A 23,894-nucleotide genomic window follows, 5' to 3' on the forward strand; every position below is an offset into this window, starting at 1 on the left:
GATCGTGTATGTGTGCCATTCAGAGGGTGAATGGGCAAGATAACAGGGTATGGTAGTAGATGCCAGGCGCACCGGTTTGAGTGTGTCAAGAACTGCAACGCTGCTGGGTTTTTCACGCTCAACAGTTTCTGGTGTGTATCAAGAATGGTCCACCACCCAAAGGACAACCAGCCAACGACACAACTGTGGGAAGCATTGGAGTCAACATGGGACACCATCCCTGTGGAACGCTTTCGACACCTTGTAGAGTCCATGCTCTAGGTGTTCCTAATGTTTTGTACACTCAGTGTATGGTACATACAAAATACACATTTTACACAAACATTACAAAAAACTATAAATTCAATAAATTGTGTTGTCGTGAAAAATTACACAATTGTTATGCTTTTATATAATCCAGTATTTGTGGTTTACAGTCTATAGGTGATGTGTAATCCTTTTAGATGTCTCCCTTGTAAAATAGTTATTCTGACCTCATTGGGACTTCCTGGATAAATAAAGGTTAAATAAGAAATAAAAATAAATGATTCTGACAACCACATTAATCTTTAGACCTCTCCCCTGTCTGGAAGGAGAGTTGTCCTTAAATGTAACCATGATTATGATCCATTTCTGAGGAGAGGCATTAATATGGACCTGACCCTATAAAAGGCTCTGTGGTTTGGACAGCAAAATACATGTCCCAAACAAATCAATAATGTCCTGGGAGGACAAGAGCATAACGTTGCGTTTCTAACCATTTACAAGAGCATAATGTTGCGTTTCTAACCATTTACAATAGCATAACGTTGCGTTTCTAAACATTTACAAGAGCATAACGTTGCATTTCTAAACACTTACAAGAGCATAACGTTGCGTTTCTAACCATTTACAAGAGCATAATGTTGCGTTTCTAAACATTTACAAGAGCATAACGTTGCGTTTCTAAACATTTACAAGAGCATAACGTTGCGTTTTTAACCATTTACAAGAGCATAACGTTGCGTTTCTAAACATTTACAAGAGCATAACGTTGCGTTTCTAAACATTTACAAGAGCATAACGTTGCGTTTCTAAACATTTTATGGGTCAGTGGTAGTTCTGGACAGGTCAATAACTCAGTCCCCTAGATGTTTTATTATGACTCTGCAGTCATTTGTGGCAGAAACAGATCAGTTAAGAGGGACAGGTAGAGGGAGATACTAGAAGACTGACAAACAGACGAAAGAGGGGCGGCACAGACAGACAGACAGGAGGGATGAAAAGAGACCAGAAAGAGCGAGTACCAGATAGACAGTGTTAAGTTGTGTCAATTCAAATCTGGTATTGGAACAAAAAGAGGTCAATACACGTCAATACACTTCTAAAATAGACTAGTATTTTAATTAATGCAATACACTTCAATGGTAAATATGATGTTCGTATATACTGGTCCACTGAAATACCACGCAGGGCAGACAGAGAACTGGTCCATTGTTATAAGTTCTTCTTTAAATACTCTGACAGAGATAGTTCCTGCTCCAAGCAGGCCTATCAGAGTAGAGACTGAGCGTGGTTTAGACTTACTCAGCCTATCGTTGGCGCACAGGCTGGTCCCAGACTCTTGGCGCTTCACTGTTGCCAGGTGTTTAGTTGTTTTGCAACTTGTCCAGAGAGTCAGCACTTTTGCAGTACACATGTCCTTGAGTGGTCTAACAAAGAGGCTGTGTGTGTGTATGAAAGTCACAAGTCTTATCTCGGCCTACCCCCTAATGGTTCCTCACATTAATCACAGTTTGTTATGTTAAACAGTCTATATCAGTACAGCACAAACCTATTATGTTTAATCATTAATGCTTTCTTATTAAGCTAACAGCACATCTAAAATATAAGAGAATAATTTCCCACAACAGACAAACCTCCCACACACACATACAAACGCTTTCACAGACATTGAAATTCAGTATTTCTAAAGCTAACCATGGTAATTTTCCAACAAGTCTAACTAATCATTTCCTATCTGTTTTGGTATTCAGTATACCAGTGGGGAAAAGCTCTCCCTCGCTGAGTACCACGTGGATCGCGTCAGCCAGGCTATACAAATACACCTGTTGTTACAGATCAATAGCGATAAACTAAGCTGACAAACTAATTGGATCCCCAGTATCTCTCTCATACATTCGAATCATTAAAACAAGTGTACGTCATCAGTTGTCAGAGATCAGTGCATTTGTACGCGAGGTTTTGATGTGGGAGATATAACAAAGCGCAGGAATAAGTTTACATCACAATCGAAGAGAAAGAAATCAGATCAAACTAGTTTCCTCATCATCAAAATGTGGCCTTTTTATTTCATGCAATTCTACATAATTTTACATGACTGGAGACTTAGGAAGAATCCATTTTAATACCGCACAAGTGATCGAAATGACAGGCTACTTTGACACCGACAACCTGAGATCAATAAAAACGACCTTGAATCCATCAATAGCATAGGCCTAGGTGTGGAGACATACTGTCGGCTACAATATGAGGAAATTATAGTCCTAAACACTGACTCACCTGATGATGCGCAGCTCACTCGCCGGTGATAACAGATGTGTTCGTGCCAAAAGCCTCTATCTCGGTCTTGTTTTACTTTGTAAAACATTATTTGGAAGTTGATCAAATATTTTGTTAACCTACAGCAGACAGGTTAGAGTCTTCTCTTTTCAGCAGGAGCCATTTGGTTTCCAACCTGTGTTTTCCCGCGATTGTATTTGAAATATTGCGAAAGGCCTTGTTTTGTCACCGTGCTGTTCACTGAGATATTTGCCGCGCGTTCCCGACTGTAGGCTAGGCCTTGTTATTGGGCTACACACAATCCACAGCTAGGCAGTTTAAAATAAACTTGATCCTCTGTGGCTAAATTATGGCCATTTTAATGGTGTTGTAGGACATTCTGAATTATTTCATTTTTTTTCTGAACAGACAGCAGTTATTCTATAACTTTGGCAAATGTATTTCAATTCATCAGGGATCAGGGATGCTGCAGCTATGATTCTATAAATAAATAAATTATGAATTGCAACGCTGGAGATGAGAGTTGCAGGCTCATGTCTATCAGAGCAGAGATCATAGAAAGTGAAGCTCATTCTAGTTCTGTGAGAGATACATGCGCGCTACTCACACAGCCATGGCCACACATTGGTCTCAAACATAGGTTACAATGTCACGCCAACCGGAATCAACTCATAGAATATCAGGCACGGGTTGAAAATCTACTTTTTCACATATTTTTTTTAACGAATTAACTAAGAGGCAACTCGAATGAACTTTGATCGCTTTTGTTAGAATTTTTACATTGAAAAAAGTGAACATATTTTTCAAACCACGAGAGGTACCGGATCCGGCCAAATAGGTCCCGGAACAAAACAGTCCAAAACGGAGAGGTGCCATCCGGCTCAAATTAAGCACTGGTAACTGATAGATGCACACACACTACATGTTAATGTTTTTGAATGCATGTACATTGTAAAGTATTTTGTCTGTAATATATTTTTCGTTATATGTCGAACCCCAGTAAGACTAGGCGTCACCATGGGGATCCGAATAAATCCAATCAAAATCATAACATTAAAATTCAATACAATCTTCCGCAAAAAAATGTTTTTATTAGTATCAGCATTCTGTGCTTTAGTGGTCATAAATAAACCTAATGTTAAGGAGGGGTCTGTGTGTGTGAGAAATCGGCTAATTGTGCAACTGTTTTTTTTTTTTAAAGGCATAGGCCCTATTGAGAGAAGACAACAAGATAAGTCCTGAACAAGCTTCTGATTATCATACATATTTATTTTAAAATCTGATCTTGTGGACATTGGTTCTTAGGTGTGTGTGTGTGTGTGTTTTGTTGAATCCTCAGTGGGTTCAAAGTCTGTCATCATGAGAAAGAAAAAATGAAAGCAAGGGAAAAGTGCATCTTAAAAGGAAACACACGGACACACACGGACACACACAGCCTTCCCACTACAACATTAACACACTCCAGTTGATCATCAGGTCTTCAGTCTACACAGACGATCATAGTCCTAGGTTGCGTCCAAAACCGCACCCTTATTCACTATTTAGTGCACTATGGTTGACCAGAGCTCTATTGGCCAAACATGGAGCACTATATAGTGAATAAGGGTGCCATTTGAGTCGTAACCTATTAAAGTTGACGTCTCAGTATGTTTGTATGTTTCTTTCAGCAGGCAGATGCAGCACTGAGTCGGAGGAGGATCCTCCGAGATGGAGGGATGGGGGTGGAGGGGTGCTAGGTCCCCCTGGCGGAACCCCCTGACATGGTAACTTCCTGTAAGACGGAGATCTCATGGGAATGTTCACATGTTGGTGCTCATTCGTGATTGGCTGTTGGCAGAGTTGAGTTCGCCTTGGCTGCCCTCTCTGGGAGGAGACTGGAGAGAGAGAGCGAGAGAGGGGGGGGGGGAAGGGAAAAACAAGGTTGAGTGGTGGACATTCTCTATCAGCAAAGATAGGGAAAAAGAGATCTTAATTCTCATCTGCATGCTGATCTGTTTACCAGTCTTCAGACGTAAGAACATATACAGGTAACTGCCAAAATAATGGAAACACTTGAGGAAATTAGGGATACAGAGTATATTGAAAGCAGGTGCTTCCACACAGGTGTGATTCCTGATTTAATTAAGCAATTAACATCCCATCATGCTAAGGGTCATGTATAAAAATGCTGGGCAGGCCATTATTTTGGCTACCATGGTTATTAGGCTTGGGCGGTATACCGTGGTATTTGAAAATAGCCACAGGATGGTTTTTCAATACCGTCAAAAACGCGGAAACTTTTTCTTTGAAGTTTTCCCAAAAAACAATGATATTCGTAGCTACTTTTTAAGTAAATACCTGCAGTCAACTTGTGCAATACGTTAGGAGATAAAGCAGATCGCGTTCTTCATTTCTCTAATATCAAATTCGACCTGCCACCTTCCAGCTAACCACAGCTAGCCAGAGGCTGTAAGCTGTTTTTGTTGTTTCTATAAATACCTTACATTTGTGATTTTAATTTGATGAAATGTATTTGCCAATTTAATTTAATATAGTATATATCTGAGGAGATCCAAACGGTTCCTATGTAGTGATAAATGCCACTCCCTAAACCCTCACCCACTAGAAGTGTTGGTCACCCTGTACATCAGGTGGCAGCTGATAGAATGTCCGTTCGTGAATTCTCAGAGTGGAGAAGTGCAACTGAAGCACAAAATTAGTCTAATCCCGAGCAGAAATTACAATAAACATTTTAGATCTGCGTTTACAAAACGCAGCAAGATATTTCTTATGAGTCTTTTTTTTTCTGCGTGGGAAATGCTGAATTCTGCTTTGACGCGACCCCTAAATGTAACTTGCTAGTTATCTCAGTAAGTAGCTGAATTAATAAGTAGACGGGCATCATATTGTGTTAGCTTTCTGCCGTGTTTGAGAAATCTGTACAACTGCCTGCTACAGTGATTTCCTTGCTTTTTCCCCCTCTACATTCCCAGCCAGTCTGCTCCTCCCCCATCTTCTCCGAGCAGAACAGGCGGGCCCGTTGCCCTAGCGACTCCACACAGACACAGCGTGTACACATGCTGCTCCAGAGCCAGTACTGTTCTTCCTTCAGACAAGCATGCGTCAAAACTATGTTCATTTGCACAATGTCTCTCGTTCATATTAGCTTGTAAGTGTTCTAACTCACCCAAAATGACATTCGGTAGATCCTACCTATGTAGAACTTTATGACCTGGATTGCCTGTGTTTGCAATTTGTTTATTTTTGTTTGCGCTCAGTAGCATATTTAGCTAGCAGCCTGGATGGAAGTTGACTATTACTTGTGCACATTTTGGTAGCAAATGGCCTTTTTTAGCGCCCCCTTGTATACTAAGACGGTAATACTGTAAATCTCAGGATGAGAGAAGGACATTATTACGATATGAAAATCTGGATACCGCCCAACGCTAATGGCTATGCCCCCATAGAACGACAATGCCCCCATCCACAGGGCATGACTGGTCAATTCATGGTTTGATAAGCATGAAAATGATGTAAACCATATGCCATCTCAGTCACCAGATCTCAACCCAATTGAACACTTATGGGAGATCCTGTATGACAATGTATGTACTCACTACTGTAAGTCACTCTGGATAAGAGCGTCTGCTAAATGACTAAAATGTAAATGATGGTGCAACACCCTATAGACGGGTTGGTTGTTTAGCAACAAACCCGACACGTACAAACTATGGGGCAAAACAGACGGGGTTGGCTTAGATTGTTGACAAGTCAACTATATTTAGTCATTTGCACAATGAGTGCTTGTTGTCTCTCAAATACATCGTTACAGTTGTTGGTTAGCTAGCTAGCAAATTTTTCCAATATTAGCATTGACCTGAAATCAGTCAAAACACCTCAAAACAAAGACATGGTATCAATAACAAGATAAAACTAGCTAAACGAGCCACCTACGATTCCCCACATGGCAGCTTCTTGTCATTGTTGCTAGCTATCTGGCCATCCAGAATCACAACACACAGCCTTCTGCCCCAAATGGAGCTTTGTTTTGGTGACATTGTCAGCTACCCAGTCTATTAAAACACTTAGTTTTGGCAGTTACCTGGATGTGTGAAAGCAAAATGTACAAAGCATACAATATTAAAGTGTTCGAGTTGGCAACTCGACAGAGGGAGCGGCGACTCTGAATCTAAGGTATTTTATTTCAGAACCCCTGATGTGTGGAAATGAGCTGTGGTGGGTGGCTGAGAGGAGGAGAGGAGAGGGGTTGGACGGCCTGGAGAGAGGACGGGGTGGACCAGAGGGCAACGAGAGAGAGGGAGAGAGAGCAAATGAAAGGAAGGCAAAGCAAAGATGGTAAAAAGGGAAAGAGAGAAAGAAGAGAGAGATCTTTATACACTGAAAGGGAGGCTGATTGAGGCATGGATGTCAAAGAAAGAAAGGCTGTTGTGAGGGTTGTCCATATCCCAGAGGAAAAAGAGTAGAGAAGGAAGCCAGAAAACCCCTGGGAGACCCCGTGCACAGCGGTACCTTGACGTGTATCTGGTTGCGCAGCACGGCAGCTCGTAGGATCATGGCTTTGGCTCGCCTCTGGAACTCTTTGCCCATGTGGATCGACTTCTCAAAAGTGTGGCTCCGCTGATCGACATCCCGCGCATACAGGATCTGAGATGAGGAGAGAGAGATTGCTTCAGTCTGTCTGTAGAGAAACATGCTTGGCATCTCAAAGAGAGAAGGGAGGAGAGAGACAGGCTAGGGATAAGAGCGCTGTGACAAACCATTTGGGTCACTGTCAAATCAACATACCGTGTTGCATTATAAGACGGGAAGCAGTTAGACAATGATAGATTGATCTGAGCTCATCTTGTGTGTGTGTGTGTGAGAAAGATGGGGGGGGGGGGGATATGTGTCTTGACTCGAGTGTGTGTTACCTTGCTGTGTGAGTCTATACGTGCGTTGATGAGTCCCTCCAGTATGAGCTGGGTCAGTTCATCCTCCAGAGCTAACACTGTGGTGTTGAAGGACTGGGACATCTTAGTCATGTCTGCAGACACGTACGGGCTGAAGTACTGACTCACACACACATTAACATCTTAGTCATACATCAGCATGAAAAGTAGAGGAACTGTCTGCACGCGCCCGCCCCCACACACACACACAAAACAACAGTGTAGATTAGAGCAGACCTTACGGAAAACACACCCACTAATACTGGCCATGGGAGCAGGGGACAGAACCTGCTCTGAATGTTTCATGGTCATTTTACAACCTTCTAAATAACACAACACCAGCGTAGCTCACACCCTCATCCCAACCCGCATCCCAACCCGCATCCCAACCCGCATCCCAACCCTCATCCCAACCCGCATCCCAACCCGCATCCCAACCCTCATCCCAACCCGCATCCCAACCCGCATCCCAACCCGCATCCCACTGTGGTAAAATGGAAAATGCACACCAAAATGTCAAGCAGAACTAATTTTGATTAAACAGCGTTAGCAGAGCCACCATTTTGGTGCCATCCACTACCTGCTAGTCCAGTTAACCCAGGTTGTCCATCCACTACCTGCTAGTCCAGTTAACCCAGGTTGTCCATCCACTACCTGCTAGTCCAGTTAACCCAGGTTGTCCATTCACTACCTGCTAGTCCAGTTAACCCAGGTTGTCCATCCACTACCTGCTAGTCCAGTTAACCCAGGTTGTCCATCCACTACCTGCTAGTCCAGTTAACCCAGGTTGTCCCAAGTGGCAGCCAATTGACACCCTAGGGCTCTGGTCATAAGTAGTGCACTTTATAGGGAATAGGGTGCCGTTTGGGACTCATCTCTTGTAGATATTTGCCCCCAGGGGTCAGAGTCATTCAGAGTCCTCAGCTAAATGAAGTTTTGATCTGCCTGAGCTAGAAGTATTGTATCGGATTCTTTCCCTCCAGACGCATCCATTGCCTATTTTTTAAGTCGATGGGGGAGCCCTTGATTGACAAATTGATTATTAGAACTCACCCGTGAGTGTACAAGAAAGACAACAGAATACTCCATGGTGATGTTCAGTATTATATGGAGTATTGGAGGAAAAGTGTTCCTGTCCTGTCCGTCTCACCCGTCCCGTCCGTCTCACCCGTCCAGTCCGGTCTGTCTCATCTGTCCCGTCCGTCTCACTCGTCCTGTCTGTCTCACCTGTCCCGTCCCGTCTGTCTGTCTGTCTCACCCGTCCAATCTGTCTCACCTGTATGAGGGCTCTGTTCCTGATCAGTGTGTAGAGGGTCTGTACGTGGGGGGCCAGGTACATGTCTAACAGCAGGTTATCCTGAGAGAAAAGAGAGGCAGTCTGCATTTAGGACAGCTTTCAAACACGTGTTATCAACATCATCATCAATATAATGAAAATACATCAGTTTTCAATGTATCAAATCATGTTACCTGCTTTAGTTACTTTGTTTCATTCCCGTTTTCAACTTCTACGCTACCTGTTTGTATTATTCACATCAATGCATCATTAAAATACATCAATCTCACCTTGATCTGGTCCAGCATTTTGAGACAGGAAGCGTACTTTGACTCGTAGAATTTAAAGATGATGTCACGGACCTGAGGTTCCAACTCTAGGAATAATTTAAAGGAGCTGGGAGGACATAAAGACATGAATCGTAGGACATCTAAATTACTATACATGAACATCTCAATTACTATACATGAACACACAGGGTGGGTTGCACCAACATGGTTTAAATTAATCTAGGATTAGAGCTAATCTAGGTTTATAATTAATCAGAGATGTGTTGCGCCACTTAATTTTTAATTTGGATCAGTAAATCTATGATTAACGGTTTTAAACTATGATTAGTGACACGTTACACAAATATGAGGTATTTCGTGAGTTGCTAGCCTACTTGACAAAAGAGGCCACAAAGTTGCTGTTCCTTGATAAAATAAAAACAATGTAACGTTAGAACTACTGCAACTCCATCGTGAAAGGTTCTCATTGGTTGGCTGATTTGAAATAAAATCCGTTATTTACCAGTACTAGACAGAAAACTCATTCGTTAGCTAACGTTAGCTACTGGTCCTCTGTAGCTCAGCTGGTAGAGCACGGCGCTTGTAACGCCAAGGTAGTGGGTTCGATCCCCGGGACCACCCATACACAAAAAAAATGTGTTCACGCATGACTGTAAGTCGCTTTGGATAAAAGCGTCTGCTAAATGGCATATTATTATTATTATTATTACTGTAGCTAGCTAGTTTATAAACCTAGCTAGCTAGCATAAAATATAATATATTCTTGTCATTACTTAACGTTAATTAGCCGTTTATTATTTGTCAGCTCGCCACCTGATCATGGCACGTCAAAGAAGTTCACATTTCTCCGCTTACGAAAAAGACCTCTTGTCGGAGCTGATGGAGGAATTTAGTAACGTACAGGAGGATGAAAAGACAACACGACGGTCAAAAAGAAGGAAGACACCTGGGCTGTTTACGCCACAGATTTAATGGATCGACACGGATTAAAGAGAAGAGGGACCCAAATCGGATGAAGGCGTGCTGGAAAAACTTACAAACGAAAGTCAAAAAGGATGCGGCAGAGGAGAGGCGGGGGGCTATTTTAGACCGGAGGGGGGCCTCCGTCCAAGGGAATTGATCCTCTCTCCCAGAAGATATGCGAGATGATTCCCCAGCAGTTTTCCCCTCTCCTTAACCCTTATGATGACGACGGACAACTCGACCTACCAATATTTAGTAAGGATAAATAACTGGTAACTATCAATGACTATAATGCACGTTAAAACTAACGTTAATGCTACTTCACTACAATGTTACCGTTATCAGGCCCATTACAGCATGTTGCATAACATCATCATTCGTAGCCTACTAATAATGAGTAAATGTTTTTCCCTTTCCTTTAGTTGAACTGACACCCTGTGCCGTGGAGAAACAGCAGTGCCTGGATCTTGCACCAGCAGCAAAAACACCAGACAGGCCAAGCAAACGCCCCAGAACTGACATGAACCAAGCTCATATTGATGTTTTGGAGCTGGAGAGAGAAAAATCTACTGCAGATTGAGATCCTGAATTTACATAAAGAGCTACTGCAAATTCAGAAACAGAAACTCCTTCAGGGAAACAAATGCCCACTGTGTAAAGAATGCTGATCTTTTTATTTATTTAAGCAATTATTTATTAAAACAATTATTTATTAAAACAATGCTTTCCCAAGCAATTTGGTGTCCAGTCTTGTCCCCACTCTTGTGTTCTGGTGCTTCCAGATCCACCCTGTATGGTATTGAGAATAAAGTCTAAATAATACATTTGAATACAGATAGCCTAATTAGGAATTGTATGTGTCGATCAAAATATAATATTGCTTTTTACATGTTACCAATGTTACATTATATACACCTTAGGCTGCAAAATGGTTCTCAATCAAGGTTCTCCTCACAGCATTCCCATTTGCATTGGCAGCATGTTGCACCTGGCCATCTTCTGCATTCTCCTCAGGTAGCTCGTCTCCTTGTCTCTTGCCAAAGTTATACAGAACTGCCACTGCAATAATGATTGTCAGTGTAGTATCCATCTTCGTGCGGAGCCCCTCCGTTAGGCACAGGAATCTTTTTTTCCACACTCCAAAAACTCTATGAGACCTCTTGCCAGGATATGAGAGGTGTTGTATTCTCTCTCTTCAGGTGTCTGGGGGGTTTAAAAGAGGAGTCATAAGGTATCCACGACAGGCATATCCATTGTCACCTAGTAGGTGGCCTTCATATGCCCCCCTTTCCAGCATTGCACACAGACTACTATTGTCAAAGATTCTGCTGTCATGGGTGGATCCTGGCCGTCTAGCTACGATGTTGGTGAGCTGACCTTTGTCGTCACAGACAGCCTGCACGTTGATGGAGCAGTAACCTTTCCGATTACGGAACAGTTCTCCATTCTCACCTTGACTTGTGGAGTCCAAAAAGGTCCCCATCCACCATCTGGAATCATCCAGTTGCATAGAACCGTAGGGTCACCAAGAGCTGAAGTCGTGGGGGTACAGGTCTCCCGAGTGGCGCAGTGGTCTAAGGCACTGCATCGCAGTGCTAGCTGTGCCACTAGAGATCCTGGTTCGAATCCAGGCTCTGTCGTAGCCGGCCGCGCCTGGGAGACCCATGCGACGGCGCACAATTGGCCCAGCGTCGTCCAGGGTAGGGGAGGGAATGGCCGGCAGGGATGTAGCTCAGTTGGTAGAGCATGGCGTTTGCAACGCCAGGGTTGTGGGTTCGATTCCCACGGGGGGCCAGTATGAAAAAATATATATATTAAAAAAATATATATATAAAAAAATAATTAAAAAAAATAATGAATGCACTCACTAACTGTAAGTCGCTCTGGATAAGAGCGTCTGCTAAATGACTAAAAATGTAATGTAATGTACAGCCGCATTCCTATCACTCCCATGCTTAATGGTTGGTCCAACCTTTCTTTCCAGTTGCAGTCTTTGTAGAAGCGGTATCGCCTTGAAAACTCATCATTATCATAAAACTCAACAGGATTTAACCTTTCTCTAATTATTCTCTGAGGAACTCTGTCGTTTTGGTCTCTCCACAGTAGATATACCTGCCATTATATCAGTTAAACCACCTCAAGTGGCAGTTTAGAATTAATCTCCAATCTAAATATATTGATATTACGTATTTTATACAGTATTTGTTCATGTTTGGAATATTGAGAGCTGCATAAGGATTTGGAGGATGAGGACATTCCATGTATTTATTTATGTCACTGGTGGGTGCCAGAAGGTATGCAGGCCAAGATAGCTGGGGGGGCCACTGGTGCTAATCTTGGAAGGAGTACGTGATGGGATATCCTGACTAGGGTGCAACACGATACCATATAGGGTGATCCTATATGTGGCGAGGAGTGACACTCAATAATGGTTGGCACCTGTTGGATAGAATTAGCTTGCAAACAAGCATATAAGCTAAGAGATTTCATTTGTTCAGTTAGTTCATATAGCAATGGGCCACCCACAGGCCATTTGCCATGTGAACCCGGTACCGCAATATTAAATACTTTGAATCAACTCTCCATGTAAGTGTTTAACTATTCTCTTGCATCCTGAATTACTCGATACCAGAAAACTCATCATAACAGATTGGCGTCACGAACTGATGCAGTTTACGGCCGAACTAACAGGTAAGCAGACTTTTATTTTTTTGATTATGTCAAATTCTGCTTATCTGTGGTAAAGCTGAGCTGTAACGAACGTTTAAAATGCAATTTTTTTTGAGGGTAATAGATGAGTGGTATTCAAGTATGTAAACAGATGTAAGGAGAAATATCAAATTAGACAATGACATGGTGCTATGATTCTAAACAGGGTTTGTTCAGAGTAATAAGTAAAACATTACAGAGGAGAAGGACATTATAAAGATAGAGAGTTGAGAGGTTTGAGTCCTTTTGTGTTGAATCATCATAAAGTGTAATAAAGTGAGGTTTGGGTCCTGTGGTGTGTAAGAATCATCATAAAGTGTTAGATTTGTTAAGAGGTTCAAGTCCTCAACAATGTTTGTTAAAGGTTAGAGTCCTTTGTAAAAGCCCTATGAGAGAATTAGTCCTTTGTGAATTACTCAAAATGGTCAGGAGAGAGAGAGAACAATAACTCATACTGCATAAAGAATCAGAGCCGATACAATTAAGCATGTTGAATCATGACACCAATGACAAAATAGGCAAACAACATTTTAATAAAAGATCAAGTTGGGGATTTGATTCACGTATTTGATTACTAATATTGCATGAACTAATAGAAGCAATGGATAGCCAACTTAGTAGACCGGTATCTGGAAAGACTAAATCAGAGCTTCAATTACCTCGAAGGGAGCGAATGGAAATGACGAAATTATTACAAACAAATCCGCATTTAAAACAAGTCCCTTTTTAAAGTATGAAATCAGACAATGTGCGAATGGATGTTAAGTACATTAGGGTTTTTCTATGTGGAACCATATATCAGTGATTTATCAGCATGGACACATAATGAGTATCCTCAAGAAGGTATTTTTAAAGGGAATAAGTTAAAGATAGCGCGAAAATATATCATTGACAATATCACCGTAAGCAACACGAAATGGGATTTAGATTATATGAAAGAGGCGTATAAAGCATGCGATTTAATGAGCGCACGATGGCCTGGAAATATAATTAATAAGGAGTAAAAGTCAGCTAACGAAGTTAAATAATTGAATGGAACAACATAGGCTACCTTATGAACAAAGAGCAGAAAGTAATTTTAATCTGAAGGGTGCATAATAAGTTATATAAAATTTGATAATTTGATATACATTTGGATAATAAGCTTTGATATAATGTTATCTTGTGGTTCCGTACATCAATGCCTATCATAGTATATCACGAAGTGGTATGACAGTGGGATGTAGTTTAGAAAGTAGAGACAAGTCTATGTTTTACTGGGAGCCTCGACTTTGAAGGGGTTTCCTGAAGGTTACAGAACCGGTGAGGATCCCGTGACAGGAAGGTCAGTGTCCGGGAAGAGAAAGTTTTTTTTTTTTTTGGGGGGGGGGGGGGGGGGTTTGGTTCCGCTGGGAGTATGTTTGAAGAAGCTGATTTGTGTCGATTGAGAATCGTTAAAAAAACACGAAGGGATTGTTTGATGTGAGTACCTAGGAGTTTCTAACGTTCTATATGGATTATGTGAAGATATGAAAATAGGATGCATTTTATGTGTGTAATCGATTACTAGAGAGGTGATAAAGTAATAATTAGAATAATATTTATATATTAACTTGCTTACCCAAACGTAGACGTAACGTCAGGGGTGGGAAATAATAATTAAAGGTTTTCTGAGTTGATGCCGTTGATGGATCATTTGATAGAGATACGGTTTAAGAAATAAACTGCCCATAAGGAGTGGAATTTATAGACGTAACTTATAACATAGTACAAAGCTAATTTAGGGTTTCTATTAAACTAATTATAATTGCGGAGCTAAGGTGATATCAGATGTTAAGACGACCAACCATTGTAATTGGGCTATTTGCGGGATTTCTTTGTCATTTCAATAGCATTGGGTATATGGCTATTTGCGGGATTTCTTTGTCATTTCAATAGCATTGGGTATATGGCATAGACTAAAATCTGGGTTTCTGAGTGTAATTCAACTGTTGGTATGTGTTGCTTAGACAGATACTGCAGACAGTATTTGGTTTGCTGATGTAGAATGGACGATTTAGCAGCGTGCTTGGTTCATATTGAAAGACTCACTTATGCAATCGGAATAGCGAGACGATTTCGAGGTAGTCATTTTCTGAGTTACTAGCTTAAACTACTGTGAATGGGGTCGTAATGTCAATCAATAGATTGAATATTAATAATATGGATATCAATTGAATATATGATCATACAAAAACAGTAGATGTTTGTTTTACTACCTGTAGCCAAATCAGAAAGGCCAGTTACCTAGATCTGCTGACTTCTAATAATGGCGGATTGGTGGTTTCATAAGAGCTGTGGCTGTGATCTTAGTTGATAACAGGGGAAAATAAGGGTATAGTGCCTAAGCACAGGGAAGCGAGTGTCTTATGTTAATGGGAAGTGAAGCAAGGAGACAAGAGAATCAAAAGAGTATTAAAAACACCAGGGATAAAAAAAAAAGCATTTTTGGAAAGAAGCAGTGTATGAAAAGATAACATTAACTGAGGAATATAGAAACTTTTAGCTGAGATCACTACAGAAATATTACTGACCCAATATCGTAACAGAGACACTGAACCAAAACATGAAGAAACCACAGCAATCTAGGATTGTGAAAGTTGTCAAGTTAGTTTTTTAACCCTATGATGGAGGTAAATGCAGAACACTGTTTGAGAATGGTTTTATTTTTTGTCTGCTAGTAAGAATAGGAGAGTTTCCAGGTGTTGGTCTGCGGGTGTTAGCAACTGGGGCTCGCTGAACGTGAGAGAGCTGTAAGGGACATAATGGGTTCAGTTTGGTCTAGTGGGATCACTGGTTGCTGCGGAAAAGGAGGAAGTCAAAGGGGGGTGAGTGTTACCGGTGTGAAATGGCTAGCTACTTAGCGGTGCGAAATAGTAGCATTTTGATTGGTGACGTAACTCGCTCTGAGACCTTGAAGTAGTTGTTTACCTTGCTCTGCAAGGGACGCAGCTTTTGTGGAGCGATGGGTAACGGTGCTTCGAGGGTGACTGTTGTCGATATGTGCAGAGGGTCCCTGGTTCAAGCCCATATAGGGACGGAAGCAAAACTGTTACAGTGATGATGTTGACATGGATCACTGGTTCCATTGATTAGATTATACGAAATCTAATTAAAGTGGCCTCCCTGTGAATAGATATTTTGTTTGTTTTGACTATAACTTAACAATAATTTGTCACCTGCTAAAGTAACATTGGATGGAAAGACAGAGGTAGAGGATAATAGAGATTGTAGAGGGTTTTCTGTGTTAAAAGGAAAGTAGGTTAATTGGGAAATGAGAAATGTCAAATTGGATTGTTTGAGTAGACTGGTATTAAAATAATGCTTTCTAGTAATGTGAATGCAAATATGTTATTAGGTAGTAGTGGTTTGGGGATAGAATTGACTAATGCCATGATTTAGTCAGCGGGTGAAAGAGTCGTGCTGGCTGGGCTATATCGGGATGTAATGGATGCAGGGGGTAATGTGAAGCAGAGATCTGAATAGTTAAATAGGAAACGTTCTTTTACAATTTTGTATTATTATTATTCAATTCTATAGTTTGCGTAACACCAGTGAGTTATGTAGACAGTTAATTAATTCTAAAACGATAATCTGTTTCTGATACGTTGAACAATGGGAGGTAGTTTTGACTATTACACTGATGGGGAAGTACCAATTATTTTTAGGTTCTGGATTTATTAAACAATAGGTTTGTATTTTAATACATCAATGCAACAGGTTGCGATGATTACATTACCGGAAAGGGGTTATAGGTTTATATTACAAGGTGTCTATTCAACTTAATGAAACGTGGCATTATCTGATGTGTTTTAGGTAGGATTATTTCTTATAGGATTGGTGGAAGTACCCTACAGTATATATGTTAAGGAAGACGTAGGAGATCACATCTCAAACACCTTTTTAATAGATGCCTGGGATCAAATACCTTTATGCGTAGTAATTGATTATATTTGCGAATGACTAAAATATTACATTTAGAGGGGTGACAGGAACAATCTAAGGGCAAACAGATATTACCTATGTCGTTGGACAGTGATCCAGTAACGATACCATGATGATTTGATATGGGATCAAATGGAGCCGATTTTGGGGTTGAATAATCATTGTGAGAATTATAGAGAATGAAGTCTAAAGGGTAATCAATTCAAAAATACTCACTGTAAACGCAAAGAACCTTGAGTGGTTTTCATATTTTGAGAGATTTTATGTAATCTTCTTCTGGAGTAGTTATTAGGAATTATATTGAAACAAACGATTATTGATGTGAGGTAGGACAGTGTATATCTGCATCATGTTTTGTGTGTAATTACTACTTTTGGATTGCTGATAATAACTGAATGTTAACGAAATGTATACTTTCTCTTCCAGGAAAATTGGGATTTCCTTATCTCTCATTGGAATGTTTCCCAAGTCTGTGGGCTGGGGGGAGCAGTTAGTCAAATTCGGCAGGCTTATAATTAGGCCTTAAGAGGGAGCTACCAAATTAAATAAGGCCTGGCCATTTTTGTTTGTTGTTTTCCAATATGCTTTTTCAAATAACCACACACAACCCACATATTATTATGGTTATATAGGGTTTTATTTTGATTTTAAGGGGTTTTAACAGGTTAGAGATGATAAGTCTTAAACGGGCACACACATGGAATTTTCTGAAGTTTTATGAGTGAGTTTTGGGTAAACACATGATTTCTTTCGAGAATAAATGTAATTTTACATTAACATTTTAGTCATTTAGCAGCCGCTCTTATCCAGAGCGACTTACAGTTAGTGAGTGCATACATTTTCATACTAATGAGGACTTACTGTACACTTGAGATACAAAATTTATGAAATGTTTTGACTGTTGTTGATGATTAGTCTACTATAGAATTAAACACTTCTTTGAAGGGTTTGAATGACCTCTGACCTCTGTCCTGACTTTCTAGTGTGATTTGATCACCCACACTGGAAAACCGAGAGACATAGGATGATGAATCCTATATATGATTCGGACCATGACATGGACAGAGTGAGAGAGCTAGTCCTGAATGAGGGACACCTGTCGCTAGTCAATTTTACTATTCCTTGAATTACCTTATGGGATACAATTAAGTTAAGGTATCATCAAAGGTTGTCATTTTAATTTAATTTATTATTTTGGTTTAACAGGCAATGTTGTTGTTTTGTTTTTTGAACGCCTGAATCACGATGTGAGTCATGTGTCCAAAGGGGGGAAGTACTGGTCGCATGGGGCTTTTTGGTAAATATGCTAATTGTATTAAGAATATGAGCAGTAGTAATTAATGTGTTATTGGTTAGATTAAATATTTTAGGTGCAAGTGTATTTGTGGTAGGAGGCAGGGTGTAGAGGAGGCCTGTCTATGAAACTAGTGGACTGCAACAAGCTGCAAGAATGTGCACTTCCTAATCTAAAGGCGTCTCCTGACTGATAAGAAGACAGGGTATAGTAGCATACGGTGTCTCACCTAACAATGTTCTTAAGACTTTCTTCCCACGGGTGAAGGCTTCTCTGCCCAACCTAGCAGGAGAATCTGAGCATTGTCTGCGCCCTGGAGACTGGCGGTAAAGGATTACAGAAGTAAGAGATGGACAAACCCTAGGTGGGGAGGTCAGTACTAGGTGTTGCTGGCTACCTCGATGGAGGGGAAAGTAGCAGAGAGAGATAACTGCATCCATGTGTCCCACTGTAGGCGTGTTCAAACCCAGAGGAGGAAGATGGCACCGCCAATGCGGAGCATTGTTTCCTTTTGTGTTGGTCTGTGTCTGTGTGTCTTTGCAGCAGGGACTCTTAACTTCCCTATTGGTACACTGCCGGAAGGACACACTCCACAGAGCAATGTTGGTGGATTGAGAGGGACTCTGCATGATCCGAGACCCTAGTGACGGAAGAAGGTTCAGTGATAAATGGATCATACATCGTCACCCAGGCTACACCAACGGCTGTACGGATAGAGGGGAGATCGACATGGTATCATCTAAACCACTGCAACAGAGTACTACGAGGGAACCGATGACCTAGAGATGAGGGAGCTGAGGACACTGGAGCTGACCAGAATCAGGTGATGGTAGACGATGGCAATGGGAATGCTACAGATGAGCTACGCACTCTGGCTGATTCCCTCGGCGGAGGGACAGACCTCCGAGAACATCCATGAACTTCAAGATCTTCCAGAAGTTCAAGAATCACCTGACTTTCACACCATTCATTTCTCTGTCTTTGGAGGGTTTCCCTAACAGAAATGGAGGTCTAACTTCTCGATCTTGTGAATCTGCGGTGTAGTTGATAGGGTGATAAGGGGAGTATATTAGAAATTGGTATTGAGAATAATTGGTAAAACATAATAATTTGTCATATAGTCAATGCTTATATGGATTTCTTGGATTAGAAATGAACTCAACTAAACTGTTATGTTCTGTCTTCTCTTGAGGTAAATACAGATGGTGTCTTGATGCATAGCAGGGATAATTCGGCCTAGAATGGTGCGAACCAAAAAAATCATAATATCTAAACCGGCTGAAGATGAACATCAGAGGCGTTGAAGACGTTCCTGTACAGCACCACTTCTACCTGCACCCTGTGTACAACAGCCAATCAAAGCCATCAACTGCTTTTATCTCTTGCTTTTCTCGGGAGTGGAACAGGAGTCCACGAGGAGTGAGAATTGAGAGAGATCTGTTCAAATACAACATTTCTCATGTTGGTATACTGCTTGGCAAATGGACAAGACAGAATGGGATGTAGAGATGGTGGTAACTCGGATGAGACATTGAAGTTGGGACATTGTCACGGGCAATTCATTTTGAACTATGAAGCTGTCTGAAGAAGATAATGAACAGAAGCCAGAAGATTGATTGCCGGTGAAGGAAGGGGTTGGTTAGCTGTGTCGATAATACATTTGGATTTATCTAAATTTGCTAATTTGGGTAGGAGGAACAGTGAGGGAAAAAAGTATTTGATCCCCTGCTGATTTTGTGCGTTTGCCCACTGACAAAGAAATGATCAGTCTATAATTTTAATGGTAGGTTTATTTGAACAGTGAGAGACAGAATAACAACAAAAAAATCCAGAAAAACGCATGTCGAAAATGTTATAAATTGATTTGCATTTTAATGAGGGAAATAAGTATTTGACCCCTCTGCAAAACATGACTTAGTACTTGGTGGCAAAACCCTTTTTGGCAATCACAGAGGTCAAATGTTTCTTGTAGTTGGACACCAGGTTTGCACACATCACGGGAGGGATTTTGTCCCATTCCTCTTTGCAGATCTTCTCCAAGTCATTAAGGTTTCGAGGCTGACGTTTGGCAACTCGAACCTTCAGCTCCCTCCACAGATTTTCTATGGGATTAAGGTCTGGAGACTGGCTAGGCTTCTTCTTGAGCCACTCCTTGGTTGCCTTGGCCGTGTGTTTTGGGTCATTGTCATGCTGGAATACCCACCCACGACCCAGTTTCAATGCCCTGGCTGAGGGAAGGAGGTTCTCACCCAAGATTTGACGGTACATGACCCCGTCCATCGTCCCTTTGATGCGGTGAAGTTGTCCTGTCCCCTTAGCAGAAAAACACCCCCAAAGCATAATGTTTCCACCTCCATGTTTGACGGTGGGGGTGGTATTCTTGGGGTCATAGGCAGCATTCCTCCTCCTCCAAACACGGTGAGTTGAGTTGATGCCAAAGAGCTCGATTTTGGTCTCATCTGACCACAACACTTTCACCCAGTTCTCCTCTGAATCATTCAGATGTTCATTGGCAAACTTCAGACGGGCATGTATATGTGCCTTCTTGAGCAGGGGGACCTTGCGGGCGCTGCAGGATTTCAGTCCTTCACGGCGTAGTGTGTTACCAATTGTTTTCTTGGTGACTATGGTCCCAGCTGCCTTGAGATCATTGACAAGATCCTCCCGTGTAGTTCTGGGCTGATTCCTCACCGTTCTCATGATCATTGCAACTCCACAAGGTGAGATCTTGCACGGAGCCCCAGGCCGAGGGAGATTGACAGTTCTTTTGTGTTTCTTCCATTTGCGAATAATCACACCAACTGTTGTCACCTTCTCACCAAGCTGCTTGGCGATGGTCTTGTAGCCCATTCCAGCCTTGTGTAGGTCTACAATCTTGTCCCTGACATCCTTGGAGAGCTCTTTGGTCTTGGCCATGGTGGAGAGTTTGGAATCTGATTGATAGATTGCTTCTGTGGACATGTGTCTTTTATACAGGCAACAAACTGAGATTAGGAGCACTCCCTTTAAGAGTGTGCTCCTAATCTCAGCTCGTTACCTGTATAAAAGACACCTGGGAGCCAGAAATCTTTCTGATTGAGAGGGGGTAAAATACTTATTTCCTTCATTAAAATGCAAATCAATTTATAACATTTTTGACATGCGTTTTTCAGGATTTTTGTTGTTGTTATTCTGTCTCTCACTGTTCAAATAAACATACCATTAAAATTATAGACTGATAATTTCTTTGTGGGTGGGCAAACGTACAAAATCAGCAGGGGATCAAAAACTTTTCTCCCCTCACTGTATATACACTGCTAAATTAATAGTACTAAGAATGCATTGAGATAATGATCTGTAGTTATTCTCAGGATGAGGAAGGTCATAATATAGTTATGGATATGTATACTGTATGTTAATATGTGTACATTCTGACAGTTGTAATGTGTGATAAAGTTGAGGGTTTTCATTTTGAGTGATAGGACCAATGTGAATCACTAAGAATTGTCATTCTAAATTTGGTTGAGATAACTAATTTGGTTTTGGTTATGATTCATAAGATGACAGTGATTTATATAAATCATTAGTATATATTAGTAACTAAAGATGTTGAAACTATTTTCAGCATGACTGGTATTGCTTGTACAATCGCGAGATAACTGTCTTAATTCGATATTATTGTTAAAACAGCGATACATTATTTTAATGTGTTAGGATACACTTATAAGATTTATTTTGAGTAGAAATTTTTGAATCTTACTGTTTGAAACATAGAGTTAATGCAAGGATTGTGCCTGATATCATGAACATGTTGATTATTAGGTTACCATATTCACATATTAGTCACTATATACAGTGGGGGAAAAAAGTATTTAGTCAGCCACCAATTGTGCATGTTCTCCCACTTAAAAAGATGAGAGAGGCCTGTAATTTTCATCATAGGTACACGTCAACTATGACAGACAAATTGTGGAAAAAAAATCCAGAAAGTCACATTGTAGGATTTTTAATTAATTTATTTGCAAATTATGGTGGAAAATAAGTATTTGGTCACCTACAAACAAGCAAGATTTCTGGCTCTCACAGACCTGTAACTACTTCTTTAAGAGGCTCCTCTGTCCTCCACTCGTTACCTGTATTAATGGCACCTGTTTGAACTTGTTATCAGTATAAAAAGACACCTGTCCACAACCTCAAACAGTCACACTCCAAACTCCACTATGGCCAAGACCAAAGAGCTGTCAAAGGACACCAGAAACAAAATTGTAGACCTGCACCAGGCTGGGAAGACTGAATCTGCAATAGGTAAGCAGCTTGGTTTGAAGAAATCAACTGTGGGAGCAATTATCAGGAAATGGAAGACATACAAGACCACTGATAATCTCCCTCGATCTGGGGCTCCATGCAAGATCTCACCCCGTGGGGTCAAAATGATCACAAGAACAGTGAGCAAAAATCCCAGAACCACACGGGGGGACCTAGTGAATGACCTGCAGAGAGCTGGGACCAAAGTAACAAAGCCTACCATCAGTAACACACTACGCCGCCAGGGACTCAAATCCTGCAGTGCCAGACGTGTCCCCCTGCTTAAGACAGTACATGTCCAGGCCCGTCTGAAGTTTGCTAGAGTGCATTTGGATGATCCAGAAGAGGATTGGGAGAATGTCATTTGGTCAGATGAAACCAAAATAGAACTTTCTGGTAAAAACTCAACTCGTCGTGTTTGGAGGACAAAGAATGCTGAGTTGCACCCAAAGAACACCATACCTACTGTGAAGCATGGGGGTGGAAACATCATGCTTTGGGGCTGTTTTTCTGCAAAGGGACCAGGACGACTGATCCGTGTAAAGGAAAGAATGAATGGGGCCATGTATCGTGAGATTTTGAGTGAAAACCTCCTTCCATCAGCAAGAGCATTGAAGATGAAACGTGGCTGGGTCTTTCAGCATGACAATGATCCCAAACACACCACCCGGGCAACGAAGGAGTGGCTTCGTAAGAAGCATTTCAAGGTCCTGGAGTGGCCTAGCCAGTCTCCAGATCTCAACCCCATAGAAAATCTTTGGAGGGAGTTGAAAGTCCGTGTTGCCCAGCGACAGCCCCAAAACATCACTGCTCTAGAGGAGATCTGCATGGAGGAATGGGCCAAAATACCAGCAACAGTGTGTGAAAACCTTGAAGACTTACAGAAAACGTTTGACCTGTGTCATTGCCAACAAAGGGTATATAACAAAGTGTTGAGAAACTTTTGTTATTGACCAAATACTTATTTTCCACCATAATTTGCAAATAAATTCATTAAAAATCCTACAATGTGATTTTCTGGATTTTCTTTTCTCATTTTGTCTGTCATAGTTGACGTGTACCTATGAGTAAAATTACAGGCCTCTCTCATCTTTTTAAGTGGGAGAACTTGCACAATTGGTGGCTGACTAAATACTTTTTTTCCCCACTGTACATATGAAGTATTTGGAGGTGTTGATATGGGACTATTAATTCCCAAAGGGGGAAGGGGATTGATGTGGATTTTTAGAGTGGTACATATCTCTGTTGCTAGGCAAAAATGTAATTGGTTCCTATCATGGGGTTTGGTGTGTGTGACATAGGAATGTTTATACTATTTTCATCTGATCTGACCTTTGGTTGAATTCCTCAATCCTAACTAGTCCAAGGCTGTACTGATTTATCAGTGATTGAAACCAGAGTGTTATCCTTGGTATCTCTCCTCAGGCATATTATGGGAACAGAGTCAGGGTTGAACAGAGTTGAACATGGTACCTATTAACAGTCTGAAATGTCACTCATTGAACAATATGCAATTGATAATCGCATAGCATTGGATGCTATTACAGTAGATAAAGGGGGAATGTATGCGATTATAGGGGGAGATGCATGTTGTACATCAGAATAGGAAGGTTTTGGGAATTTAACTAAAGCTATGGGAAATATTAGAGAAATACAGGATGGGATTA

The 23,894-nt window shown here is 41.1% G+C and overlaps 1 protein-coding gene across 2 annotated transcripts in view; it reads right to left on the reverse strand.

Annotated features, from left to right (window-relative positions):
* Positions 1 to 3,768: 3,768 nt before the first annotated feature.
* Positions 3,769 to 23,894, reverse strand: part of LOC311130259 (COP9 signalosome complex subunit 1-like) — a 35,495-nt gene continuing 15,369 nt past the window's right edge. For both annotated transcript variants that reach the window (XM_084162970.1, XM_084162969.1), the window contains 5 exons: positions 9,015 to 9,120; positions 8,725 to 8,805; positions 7,431 to 7,568; positions 7,030 to 7,164; positions 3,769 to 4,394 (listed from right to left, as the gene is read on the reverse strand). In XM_084162970.1, the coding sequence (XP_084019096.1) occupies positions 4,320 to 4,394; positions 7,030 to 7,164; positions 7,431 to 7,568; positions 8,725 to 8,805; positions 9,015 to 9,120 (535 nt within the window). In that variant the 3' untranslated portion in view covers positions 3,769 to 4,319. The remainder of the gene's footprint in view (positions 4,395 to 7,029; positions 7,165 to 7,430; positions 7,569 to 8,724; positions 8,806 to 9,014; positions 9,121 to 23,894) is intronic.

The sequence above is a fragment of the Coregonus lavaretus genome, assembly GCF_964263955.1.
Source record: "Coregonus lavaretus genome assembly, chromosome: 1".
Classification (NCBI taxonomy): domain Eukaryota; kingdom Metazoa; phylum Chordata; class Actinopteri; order Salmoniformes; family Salmonidae; genus Coregonus; species Coregonus lavaretus.